Source organism: Mytilus trossulus, chromosome 1, assembly GCF_036588685.1.
Source record: "Mytilus trossulus isolate FHL-02 chromosome 1, PNRI_Mtr1.1.1.hap1, whole genome shotgun sequence".
NCBI classification, from domain to species: Eukaryota; Metazoa; Mollusca; class Bivalvia; order Mytilida; family Mytilidae; genus Mytilus; species Mytilus trossulus.
In genome coordinates, this window is record NC_086373.1 from 30,339,070 (window position 1) to 30,352,667 (window position 13,598).

At 31.7% G+C, this 13,598-nt stretch overlaps 1 protein-coding gene across 2 annotated transcripts; it reads right to left on the reverse strand.

Annotated features, from left to right (window-relative positions):
* Positions 1 to 2,326: 2,326 nt before the first annotated feature.
* LOC134721225 (uncharacterized) lies at positions 2,327 to 12,136 on the reverse strand. Of its 2 annotated transcripts, none has more exons than XM_063584041.1 (9): positions 12,015 to 12,136; positions 11,333 to 11,710; positions 7,694 to 7,862; positions 7,106 to 7,218; positions 6,057 to 6,138; positions 4,229 to 4,321; positions 3,769 to 3,835; positions 3,284 to 3,443; positions 2,327 to 2,545 (listed from the first exon to the last, which is right to left on the reverse strand). In XM_063584041.1, exons 2-9 carry the CDS (start codon positions 11,681 to 11,683, stop codon positions 2,405 to 2,407), a joined length of 1,176 nt encoding a protein of 391 aa, XP_063440111.1. In that variant the 5' UTR covers positions 11,684 to 11,710; positions 12,015 to 12,136; the 3' UTR covers positions 2,327 to 2,404. The 2 variants fall into 2 exon arrangements, with proteins under 2 accessions (XP_063440111.1, XP_063440119.1); XM_063584049.1 differs by having other exon boundaries at positions 11,999 to 12,112.
* Between the last annotated feature and the right edge of the window lie 1,462 nt (positions 12,137 to 13,598).

A 13,598-nucleotide genomic window follows, 5' to 3' on the forward strand; every position in this document is an offset into this window, starting at 1 on the left:
TGACACTATGATAACAATGACCTATGTATGACATATGAACAATACATAATTATTTTAACAAGCTAACACGTAAATATTTCATCAATAAAACAAAGTCCCCTCATATAAAATTATGCATCTCATTTTACAAAGTATTTGTATGTCTAAAATCAATTGAAAATACAGCCCTCTTATATTTCTGACAATTATGAATTGTATAAGTTTGCTTTAAGGGTTCTTCCTGACTAAAATTGTGTAACTGGACATTAATAAGAGGCATACGTTTGCGTTGCTGTTTTTTTTCCCCTAAGTTATGACATCGCTAAACAATGGTGCAAATTTAGAAGTATTTATAATTCTAATTTGAGCACCATATCTAATATTTAATTAACAAATCAACTTAAAAAACAAATTATTGCATTTTAACACATATCATCAGCACACAGTTAATGGGTTATGCAAAAATACTAATCAGTAACAACAACAATTCTGAGAGATTGATATTTGAACGAGTACAAAGTTTCTAAAAGACCGATCTCATTTATGGCCATTTTCCCTGTATTAAAACTTGTCAACCCCTACTGGAAATTGAACAACGGAGAGACTTTATCATGTACTTCAATCCGTTTTGATCATTTCACATATTTCCATAAAATCTAAATTCTATTCAGCGCTTGTTGTTCGATTGAAGACATTAGGGTAATAAATTACAAATTTACATGATCTACAATTTGGGGATAAAACCTAAAATTGTCAGAACGTCAAAGTACACATATTTAGCTGTGATATTTTTGGCCACTCATTATCCGTATAATATTAACAACAACAAAAATAAGGAGATGTGCAATTATGGACAATGATATTACTACTCTCCATGAAGAACTTTGGATAAACATGAAAATTATATGGGTTGACCGTGTGGCCTTTGACAATTAAAAAAACCTACTGTATATAAAAGGCATATGGAAGATATTTCAAAGGAAATACAAACAGCTGCTTTAAAGTACAATTATAAGCGAATGAAAAAAGTATTTAAAAAAGGTATTTTACTATTGAAAACTCATGATGAACTGAGCTCTTGATTCTTAAACCTCGTCATATAAACATAAAACCTCAAATTGAGTCGTAATCAACAAGTCACAGGCACACGTCTCAGAAAATGTTTTTCTTATGTGCCTTTTTATAGGAATGTTTTTCTGAGACGAGTGCCTGTGACCAGAGTATATGAGGAATAATTCGTTTATATCACGAAGATATCTAAATTGTAAAATGCATGCATAGTAATGATGAAACACATTGGTAAGTATGGAGGGTAAATAACAATATTATAACAGTAACAGTTATATTTTATGGTATTATTATACTACTAGAACGGATAAGAAATAACAAATGCACCAAAAAAACTCAGGGGATCAACATATGGACTAAGGCGAATGTATGACGTGAAGGACTGTGAAATTGACTGATATCAAAGCTATTATCAATTCAGACAAAGAACAGTTTTTCACAAAACTATGAAGAATGCTTAAAGTGCAATTACAAAGACATTATAAATATACAAAATCATCCCACATTGTTACAATGGAAATTCCGAACCAAAAAAGCCCATAAAGATGTACATTATTATATACAATTGTAAAACTTGCATTATCCTCTAGTATGTCAGCTCATTGTATATTCATTTTGAAATACTTACTTTATTGTTTGCAGATATTCGGTATATGCCGGAGACATATACTACTGTATATTGAATTTATACAAGAACACCTCAGGTTTTAAATGGAGTACATAATCTAAAACCTGGTATCTTTGATGACACTATTTACCCTTCCGGGGATCCTATGTATGTATCTCGGTAAGGTTATTGCTGCTTAAGTTTGCTCTTGATTTTTGTAAGTTATTTGTGGACTGATGTTGTCTGTCCGTTTTGATTCATATGAACATTATGTCTTCTGACTTTACAAACTTGTGGTTTTTCTTGGACTAATAATATATTTTTTAAGTAACATTATTAGAAAGAAAAATTCTTATCAAATCTCTGTAGGCAACCAAATTGTTCAGACTGAATTAGTCATCCCGTATTTGTTTTATTTCCAGCTATTGATGAGCTGTCATTTGATTCGTTTAATTGTTCGTGTAAATGGAAATACATTTTGGTAAAGAAAGAGCACATACTTTTAGTACAGAAGCAGGTAGTCTATCAAAGTAATAGGAAGGAAGGAGCAACCTATCATACTAACATCAGATCATTTTGAAGTTTCGCATACTCGTAAGACATATTAGAAATAAATTATGTCCGCCCGTGATATGTTTTTTTCGATTTCACTTAGGGTATGTTTATTTTCGTAAATTTACCCTTTACAAAATCTAAAACAAAACAATGGGCTGTCATAAATCATTATTAGAACATGCATGCACATCATATTCAGAAGAGTGAGTTATCTAATCCGACTGCTTGCAGTTTCAACACATGTTGATATATCTTTAGAGCCGGTCCTAGTCTAATATTAAGTCCAGTTAAAACATCACTTCTCTTCATCAAAAGTAATGACTGTCCATCTATCTCCTGATAAAGAAAATATGACTAAACAAACTGGATACATTTAACTTTAATTGATATGTCAAGAGAGTGGCAATTTTTTTCACTTGTTCCTGTGATTGATAGCTTTAGATATTGTCCATTTCCCCTATTTGAATAGCCTTTGGGTTCGGTATTTTTGTTAAACTTTTTTACTGCACCAGATGAGCTTCAGTTATGCATGCTCAAGATTGGTTACATTCAGTGTATTCGTCAGACTTCAGGTTGATACAATATTTTTTAGAGTTTCTTGATGGTAAAGTTGAATTCATTTTTCTAAAGGCTTTTACGGCAAATTGATCTTGATGATCGTTTAATTGAATTAATACTTTATACGAGCAACTTGTAAGACTGTGAAACAGTTCTCAACTTTTCCATCGGTTCATTGGCGAATCTTATGTAGCCGCAACGTGCATATCGCGAAATAGAGGATAAGTATTTTTGATGAGTTTTTATGATGGGATTCATGTAGCACAAACATTAGGGTTTTTTTCATATTGTTTTGTAGTCTGTTGCTTGTCTACCGGTCTTACTTCTTTTCAACATAATGATTTCCGTCTTGGTTTGACTTACAGATTTAGATTTTTCCTATGTTATCTTCACCTCTTTTTGTAAAATTTAAGAATTGCTTTAAATTTCTGACACAAGTTTTTTTAAAAAGATTTTTTAAATTCATTTAGCGTCGTCCATTCGATATATAATCTGAATTCCATTATATACAATTACCTGTTCTCTAAAAGCCTCGGCTTGATCATTGAATCCCACCGATATGATGAATTGAACGACGTCATCTGTCGTCCATTTGGAAGCATCCGGATATTTACCATTATCTACTTTGGGTATTGACGAAATACCATTCACTTTTGATTCATTTTTGAAAAAAGATCTGGAATAGATGTGACTGACAGAATATTACATTGGTATTGGAATATTATTCAAACTATGGTAATAAGCGCAAACAGCTTAGCACTTTGGCACGCATCTACATTTTTTTTAGGTTCATTCAAAAAATGAAACTACGATTGTCAATTTTATAAAGTATATTAAAAACAAATATGAATTTGTTACTTTTGAACACCGCGGTATGCTACTGTTGCCTTTATTAGTCATCTTCTCCTATATTTACATAACTTTATCATAATTCATAATGTGATTCATTTATACATCAAAATGGTTTTATTACTTCCCCTGTACGTATATACACTACTTACCTTACATCCGGGTCCTGATCTGTAACTGGTGATTCACAAGGGGTAGGGTAATTGCAACTAGTATCGCCTATAAGAATAAAGTACAATTTACTATGATATATAATTATGCTTGTTCGTATTCAAAACCCCCAACTCACTACTGTTAATAGTACTACATTAAATGCTTGCCACTAGTATTTCTTAAAAAAAACCGTATCACTTACTTTAAACCTACGTATAAATAATGTTTTTCATACTTTTTTTGCACATAATTCAATCAACAATTTTAAGATGTTGACTGACACAGAATTTTAGAATTGCAAATGTGTCTAAGAAATGTATCTACAAATCGCGGTTTCATGGCATATCATATCTAACTCTTATGTGCCAGTTGGTTACTTTCAAGCCATAATCATTACCAAAATTGCTGCACACATACTGTAAATGTTAGTTTGCTCTATAATATATAGAGAATTCCTACCCGATTTGTTTTCATTATCTGTTGTCTCTGTGTCTTCTACAAGGTCCGCGTCCGTTATTCCTTGATCTGCACATTCAGAACATATCCATTTCCCTAGTAAACAAAAAGACGCAATGCATACGTTTTAATGTTGTCATTAATCAAATAAAGACAAAACAGTGAAAACTAACAACATTAAATTAATTTATATCGAGTACAAAGTTTGTTTTGTTATTGCCGTCTGTCTCCGAATTATTCAACACTATTCCAAATTACATTCGAACGTAGAGTACACAAAACGTACAAAACACTGTTCATCGATGTTTTTTTTCTTAAAGACGACACGTTATTGAAATGTACGTCAATTGAGTCCATTTCTAACATAGACTGTATTAGACGAGTAATTTATGTTATCACATATAGTGATATTTAAAACATAACTTGTTCAGTTCATGAAGTTTACATGTATGCATAGCTGTGATTTTATATTGTACATGCTAAAACAGTGCTAGTTTTTAACAATGCCTAGGCAGAGTAATCCAGTGTGCAAGTATGCTTCTTTGGCATCGAGGTTGTCCCTATTTTTTTATCGCTATTTAACGAAATTTTCCTTTGATCTTCCAGGCTGATAATTTCCTTTGTCAGCGGTGTCAAGTGATATGAAAATAATCGCTAGAAAGTAAGGGGGCATGTGGCGCTGCTAATGAAATCGACAACCTCGTCATAGGTAAAATAGTGATGAACAGATATGTATTGGTCATTTCAAGTCGTATCGGCCGCTCAAGCCAGAAAATCAATCTCATTGAGATGATCAACGATAATCTATAACTATCTTCTGAATCCAATAAAATGAAGAAGTGAGAACGCTTGTTAAAACAGGCAGATGATTATAGAAATTCTTTCAGACAATGGCGGACACTCAGTGTTGAATAAAACTAAGGGAGTAGGGTTGAATTGTTCCTTTATTCCAATGTTCTGTGTGGTTCGAATAATTATTTTTAAATCTATTAACTATGTGGTTGATCTGGTATAATAACAGCTCGATTTGAAAGTTTAGTTGTCCAAATCACACATTGCTGTTGTTAGTTAATCATGTTCACTCACTCACTCATGAAAACTTGACCTAACGGAGTGACGTGCCAGCTATTGATGATGATTTCAGCAATCCAATTGTCAACTTTCCATTTCTCAACAGTATTATATCTTTTGGCCTATTGTAAGGTGTATTAATTACTCTATAAATTAGTTAAGCTCTTCCATGCTCGCATTGCGTGGACATAATTAACGTTGTTATACTTCTGACAAAAACACTGCTCGAACAGAGTTAATAGGAAGTATGACATCCCTTACGTTTTACGGTCCCCATTACGAATTTGTTGACCGATACGATGCGTCTGAGTCCAACTCATTAGTGGCATTTTTCGCGGTACAAGATACAAAATATTAGTTTACTGATTTCTTAATATTCCCGATAGTTACGTTATGACTTCGACCAAACACACATGTTGAAGGAGTGCTTCTATGTGCATTTTCTATCTAACCCACAATGATTACTTTTTAACTCGATGTGCTGGATGTCAAAACAGACCAGTTCTGGTGTTATATTTGTTTGATCTCTTGCGTATCTGGTTAGTGTTTTATTTATAGGCATCATTTGGACTGTCTTTTAAGGTAGGCAATAATAGGGATTTGTTTTGTCTAAATTCGCAAAATCCCTAAATAAAAACAACATAAGCTGTTGGTTATCAAGCGTACACACATTATTTGACACTCAACTTCGCAATTGTCTATTATTATCTAATATTATTAAATATTTGCGCTAATGATGAACCCATAGAAAGAAATTTACCTGAAGGTTTGTCTGTGACTTTAGGTGTGTGACAGTTCATATGGTAACCTTTGTCACAAGCATCGCAAAATAACATGCTATCCTGTAAAAATTGAATAACATGAATGTTAGGGGAACATTTCAGAACAATTTGGTAATAAGAAATTAATACCCTAACATTTCTGGAATGTAAAACCGTTGTCCAGAGACATTTGGGTTGCTTGTGAAATCTTTAACAACAAATTTGTTAAAAGCTCTTTGACAGACAATTAACCATGAGAAGGGTATGTACAAGTATGTTGCAAATGAGATGTGGAAAATTCTCCTGTTAGATCACTTTTATTTTCCAATTTTAATTCCAAATATCACTAAATATACATATAAATTTATTCAAGTAAATAAACAGACTCTGTTGTATTCATTTTAAGACCATTCTAAATTTCAAATAAGTTTTAAGTATACAGAACTGAGAAGACAGACGCTTTCAAGGTCATTTTATTTGTTTCAGAATGAAAATTGTTGGACGCATGTTTTCGATTAATAGTATTCTTGTCCAACTGTCACAATTCTTTTTTTCTATGAAACATATGTTTGTATACGTAAGATAAAAACGTTTTACATCAATAAAACAATCATTATAAACGTTATGTAAAATGCATGTTTTCCAAGAAAACTGTATATATACTTTATCATTCCCATGAGAGGTAATACACATTTGTTGCTATTATTCCTCTGTAATAAAGATCTATCTAGTGAGACACTCAATGGGTAATGAAGGTCGATAAACACCCTAGTAGTATTAAATTAATAGCAATCGGAACTACTTGGCCTTCTGGTTGAACGAAGAAATAACTATTGTACTACACAGCGAGAATGACCGAGTAGTTACGATTAAATTGTACTGCACAGCGAGAATGGCCGAGTAGTTACGATTGAAATAAATAGCGGAAGATACCAAACTCTCTCGAGTCAAGTAAAGAACGTCAAGATTATGGCAAAAAAAAAAAACCGGAAAAAACTGAACAGCACAGAACTGGAGGTGATCTCAGTTGTAACATCGATTTACTTACAGGATCACTAGCATCCAAACACAGACAACACGTCTTACAGTCAATACATTGCCAGGGATACAGTCTCGCTCTGCTAGAGAGTAGAATCGAATATCCCATACATGTTGGATGAGCTAAAAATAGAAATTACAAACGATATACGTATCCATGAAAGAAAGGGTTTAACTGCTATGACCTAACGTACCTTTGTTTTTACTTTCTTTATGACATGCATGTTGCATGTGGTAACAAAGACATAACAAACAAATGTGTAATAATTGATTATTTTTATAAACAACTCTTTTTTTAAAAGGAAGTAAATTTTATTTAAAATAGACAGATATTCCAAAATCTTATTTTCACTGCTGGCGTAATTCTTAGAAAAAATCAAAAAAAATCACTTCAATAGTACACAGATGAAACTTCACTCTCACAGAACGATTTGATGAATATCTTTTACCCATTATTGCAATGCTTTTCTGGCAATAATTTGTCATGAAGCCAGTTGATAACGTTCAAATTTTCAAAATAATATATAACCAGTAATGAATAATTACAAACAGAATAAATTTGCATGAAGATACAGTTTTATTAAGTCTGTTTCCGCACCTTTTGCACTGCAATCTTTACAGACTAGAAATTCTTCCTGCTCGCCCTTCTTGTTGTTTTCTGCTGTCTGTAGACAATAATCACAATTTCCTTCATTCAAGAGATCGGATGGCTGGGGAGGGTCTACAGGGCAATCTTCGTCATCATACGCACTCTGTTTCATTTTTTGCTAAAACGAAAATACATTTTGATTTTTTTAATTCCATTTAAAAACCAAACAATGTGCTTAAACGATGAAAGTTTGACATAATATAATTCAGCTTCGACTCTAATGATAATAACACTTGATGGTCTAAATTTCCGGGTCTATGCTTGATGTGACCGCGAAATGCCGATTGGAACAATTATATTAAAATAAGACCCTAATGCAGCAACACTATGAAAACAACAAAAGACGTACACTGGTCAATATATGATTGTCAATGACAGTAACAAAAAATTAATCTTTAAAATAGGTATCAACCAACATTCAAAACACATTATCCCGGAAATCACTTTATAGTTACATTATTTCTTAATGGTAAGACACCTCTGTACAAACCAACAGCAGCAATGTAATTATAAGAATTTATTCTAGTGTAAACTAATTTTAATATGCAGATAACAGAAAAGTAGACTTCTAAGTTTCTGAGTAAACAGTATGCTAAATTTTTTTATTTTTTTTTAAATTAATATTTGGAAAAATATATTGTTGAATGATGTTAACTAATTTACAAAGATGCTGTAGTCAAAAAAGTGTTTTATCTATATATTGCTTTTAAGCAAATGTTCCAGGTTCACATTTAGAATGTTTGAAGACTTTTGTATATGTACAATTTGATTTTCAACGAGTTCCGACTAGGTACCTTATATAATTAGTTGTTGGCGGGAAACAGCTGTAAGCTCAAATATGACATGCTATTCGGAATTAGCATTTGAGAGGTAGGTCTAGGGACTGAACATGTGTTTCATAGACTATACATTTGGCATTCTGAGTCAACAAGCATGATCAGACAGATTGTCAGTATAGACATATTGTCTTAACTGTTGTCGGGCAACAGATGATTCATAAAAATAATAATAAATTATTAAATGTAAAAATTTCCATCGATTTACATATAAATATACAAACTTTTCATGAAATGTTAAAATAAAATATTTCAAAACAGGCATTTCATGTCAGCATTTTTACTAGTTTATGTAGCTTTTATTTATACCTGTTTGTTTTGGTTATGTTCCGTCAAAACCTTTGTAATGAATTAAAGACTTGTTTTTATATATATGACAGTGTCTTAATTTTCCATTCAATATTTGTTCAGTTATACCCCGCCACATGTTCATGTTCATGTAAATCATCAAAAGCGTAATTTAAGTGCTTTGTGCTTTGGTTATAATGTTGCTTGTTTGTCATTAGGAGATTTAGTGATGATGGGCATTCTTTTTAATATCTTTATTTACACACTTTTACGTATTATAGAAACACTTGACCATCGTTAACCACCGTATGTTGAAGTTTAGCTGTATTATTTTTCTTAATTATCTCCTTGGATTGCTGTCTAAATAGCACACAATTCACATCTCCTTTTATATATACATTTCAATAGTCACGTTCATACGGTCTTTTCGACAGAAACATTTAAGACCGCGAGGCAAACTATAGTGACAGCTGCATACTCAAATTATGTCGGTACTAGTTTCTCCCGCCCTGACTGTGCATGAAATATTTGGCACTGGATGTTACGCAAACAAAAATCAATCAATCAATCAATCATCGACAATAATTCAGCCTTGACCTGTCTGGAGGTCGTACTTTTACTGTTCCGAATTACTGTTTAGACCAAAGGGAGAAAGGTTCGTGTTAACCGAAAACCCGTTTATCCCCCCTTTTTACCACACATACACAGAAAGTGGATCTGTCATCTAGACCATGTTGTTGATCATATCATTTCTATTTGTTTTTTAATCCGGGTATAGAGTAGTCGGGTGTTTCGGCGATTTCTGATTTTTTTTTTTTTATCTTTGTCCGCTTTTTCCAATTATAATTGGTAGCGTATAAAAGATTTATAATTTTCAATATGTTTCTATTTGCTCAATATCAGACCGAGGCTGTCAGATTTTTAAGAAAAACAGTATAAAATAAACCTCCTTTTTTGTCGTTTAATGTTTATGAGGCTAGATGTTTGTATATCTGTTTTGAAAGATTACAAGCAAACTTGAGAATGGGCATATGTCAAAGAGACAACAATCCGACCAAAGACCACCTAACAGCCGAAGGATACCACGCAGCGAGAAAGTCACACACCCGGAAGGGGTCATCAGTCTGTGCACATTTAGTCAACGTAGATTTGTAACAAACAGTAAGGAATTCCAGAGTTCGGACGGAAAGGGATTACATTATTTGTTTCATATTGTTTTAAAAGTTATTTTTATTTCCTACATTATTAAATATTATCATTACACGATATTAAGATGCATATGTAGTCTGAGCAAATTGCCCTATTTCGGATCGAAAAAGGGCGGATTATAGAACAAGGATTAGTTCTTAATTTATTTGTTCTTCTTCAAATTATCGATTTCCACACAGATTAATTATTTGACATTTGTATATGTCATTTCATGGAAGTATTTATTGACGTCAATGCATGGTTTTATTAAGCTATAGATTATAAATGATGCGTTCGATGGTTCTGAATTTCGAACTGCAAAAAGGTTTAATATTTCGTATTGGTTTAATGATATTTTCACTTCTTCGTATATACCACATCTCAAAAGGCTTTGTAGTATTCCTTTTTTGAAAAAGGGGGACGGCTTCATTCACTTAGTTTCCATTTTCTACGTCCTTTTTATTTTGAAAGAATAAATTTTCATTTGCACTGAATGGTTTGATTTTAAAAGATTTAACGTAATTGAAAGAAGATATTGAACTTGGAAAATTTGATTTTTTTGCATTGACCAAAGAGCAGAAACCGAATAAATTTACGGAGAACACGAATGTAAAACAGTCATCCAGTTGATTAAAATTTGCTGTTAAGAAGTATTAGTTCCAACAATGTCTATTAAACAGTTTGTTTCTTCATTTGTAGCTGGATTTTCATCATTTTCAAATGCTTAAACAGATTAAATGAAAACATTAACGCTTCAATTTGATGAATGTACTGAAATCGAAACATAGCAAATAAAAAAATCAATTAAAAAATCTAACGAAAGAGTAAAACAAATTTAAAGACACCATTCCACCGATGCAAGGAAATTTAAATATAAGTACAAAATATCATGATCCAAAATAGCGCAAAGCCTAAGAAGACGTAGACATTTACAATAAAAATAAATGAACTGTTACAAAAAAAAACGAGTTCTAATTAAGTTGCTGTATAATCTAGAATAAAAAAGATTGCAATTCGATTTACAATATTATCAAAACCAACGAGCGTCTAATACGACAAAATTCAAACTGACAGTTTGATAAACAACCAGACTAAACCAGTTAACTAAAACACGAGCTGCTAATGAATTATGTATAATTTAGCATTGATTTTTTACATGGTTGCTCTTCTCATTCTCATAAAATTCCATAAAAACTAATACAACCATCCTTGTTGAAACGGTCATTACTAAAAACATAATACTGTAAATTCCCAAAAATAATTTCCTGTTGTATACCTTTTTCTTTGATGGCCTCCCCCTTTTTCCACCCGGATTCGATATACTTCTTTTCAGTAGGGCCTTTTGTTTAATCGCAACAGCTTTATCCTTGCTGATCTGCTGGGCTGATAGTACATAGGTACCAGACGTCAGCTTCTCGAGTCTTCCCGCGCTTACTTCTTTCTGCAAACTAACATGGAGAGGACACTTAAACTCGTCTTTAGTTAAGTAATATTTCTGTGTCACCAGCCATCTCTCTATGTTACTGACTGTCACTCCTCTCTTGCTGTTCTCAACGTCTGCTTCGGCATCATCTTGTCCTCTTGTCAAAGTTCGAACAGCGTCTACTAATATCTTGTTAGCAGACATTTTGTTGTTATTGCATATCGAATTCCACTGAAAAAGAAATTTGTACATTCATTAATTGATTTCTAATATTCTATTTTATTTTATTTCATTTAAATAAGTTATTTGAAACCTTATAAAAATTGCTGATAAACTTTTTTTCGTTGAAATATATATAAATTTTTACTTTTACTTTTTACCATTAAATGCCCTCTGAAACTACCTATTTATAAACCATGTGACACATCCTTGTAACCTAAATAAATAGTTTCCCCTTTCTATTTAGACTTTTTATTTTATACCAAAAGTGATTACTTTTCAAATTATACGATTACTTACTTAGATCCATACTTACATGTGAAGTTTCTGAAATACACACCAGGTAAACATGTGTATTTTCTCTTCCTGGCGAGGACACGACAAATACTGTATTTACGCATGTGCGTGGTAAGGCTCGTCTGTTTTGGATTGTGGGATATAAAGACCTTGTTAAACTATTTTATGTAAATGCCAGTGTTTTTGTTATGATCGACATATTCGATAAATTGAATATATAATTACGCAGTATAATAAATAAGCAATTAATTATTCAGTTTAATTTAAATCTTTACATAGACTTTGAAATGTTAATCTACAGGATATATTTGTTTTATTTTTAGTGATACATATACTATTTAATTCATATCAATATTATAATAAGAAATATTTATAGCTAAAGTGTATTTTTTTTATTTCAAATTATGAATCGATATCCATAGTTTTTAAACTGATTTCAATTAATATTAATACATTCAGTTTGAGGGTCTATACGAGTTGTAAAATCGACCAGTTTCTTCTTGGAAAAAGTTTGCCTTAGAAACGATGATTGATTAAGTTGTAGCTGAATAAACGTCCAGTGGCAAATCTTTCATGGATGTTATGAACGACTGTCTTTACACAAGGATGTATAAAGTAAATGATATATAAAATAAAAATCTTTGTCTTAACATTTCAATGAAAAATAATATACCAAGGAAAAACAGCTTGAAATATAACATACTTTAATCTAAAAAGCCCATTTTTTAGTTTGGTCAATGTTTCATATTTTTAATAGATCCTAAAATATTTTATAAATTCCATATCCTAAATTTACAGCTATGATTTTCCATGAATACATAGCTTTGGGTATTTTATAACTATGAACTGTAAAAAACTGTATGAACCTGAAGTGCCCGGGTATTTGAAAACTTTACGAAACTAGTCTATAAAACGAAATTTATAAAGTGTTATTTTCATTAACATTAATTATAACCAACTTTTAAATATTTTCGCATATTTAAAAAATATATATATACACAAGTTGATATAATCTTCTGTTTTAATCTGTCTTTTTGTCAGTTCGAAACATTTCAAGTTCATTTATTGCGATTTTTTGAATTTTTCTCTGTCAAGATTTTACAGTATTCAAGTGACTTGACCCGTGAGCCTTATCGTGTTCCGAGTCCTCTTTTTTTGTGCAAAAATGATGATGTAAATATCTGAGTCCATTAAGTCCATAATTAAATAACAAAATCAAATTCAAACACATCGAAAGAATGGATAATAACTGTCATATGCCTGACTTGGTACAGGAATTTTCCTATGTGGAAAATGGTTGATTAAACCTGGTTTTATAGCTAGCTAAACCTCTCACTTCGATGACAGTCGCTTAAAATTCCATTATACTGACACCGATGTGCGAACAAATCAAACAGACACAATAGGTAAAAATGACAATAATAGGGGTATAGAGGTGTTTATTTATTTAGTGTTCATCTATTCAAAATGCAGTTGCTATTCAAGGCAATACGTACATTTGATTCCTACATAATTATCTACAACTCAGTCATATATATTTAGAGTATTTCTTTTTCCACTTTAAATTTCCCAGCATTTAGAAAACAAATTGTCAAAGTTATTT

Coding starts and splice junctions, on each gene's coding strand:
- LOC134721225 (XM_063584041.1), bottom strand. CDS start 11,683: ATGTCTGCTAACAAGATATTAGTAGACGCTGTTCGAACTTTGACAAGA. Junction 4,322..6,056: donor AGTCACAGACAAACCTTCAG/GTAAATTTCTTT, acceptor TTTGTTTACTAG/GGAAATGGATATGTTCTGAA. Junction 3,836..4,228: donor AGATAATGAAAACAAATCGG/GTAGGAATTCTC, acceptor TTATTCTTATAG/GCGATACTAGTTGCAATTAC.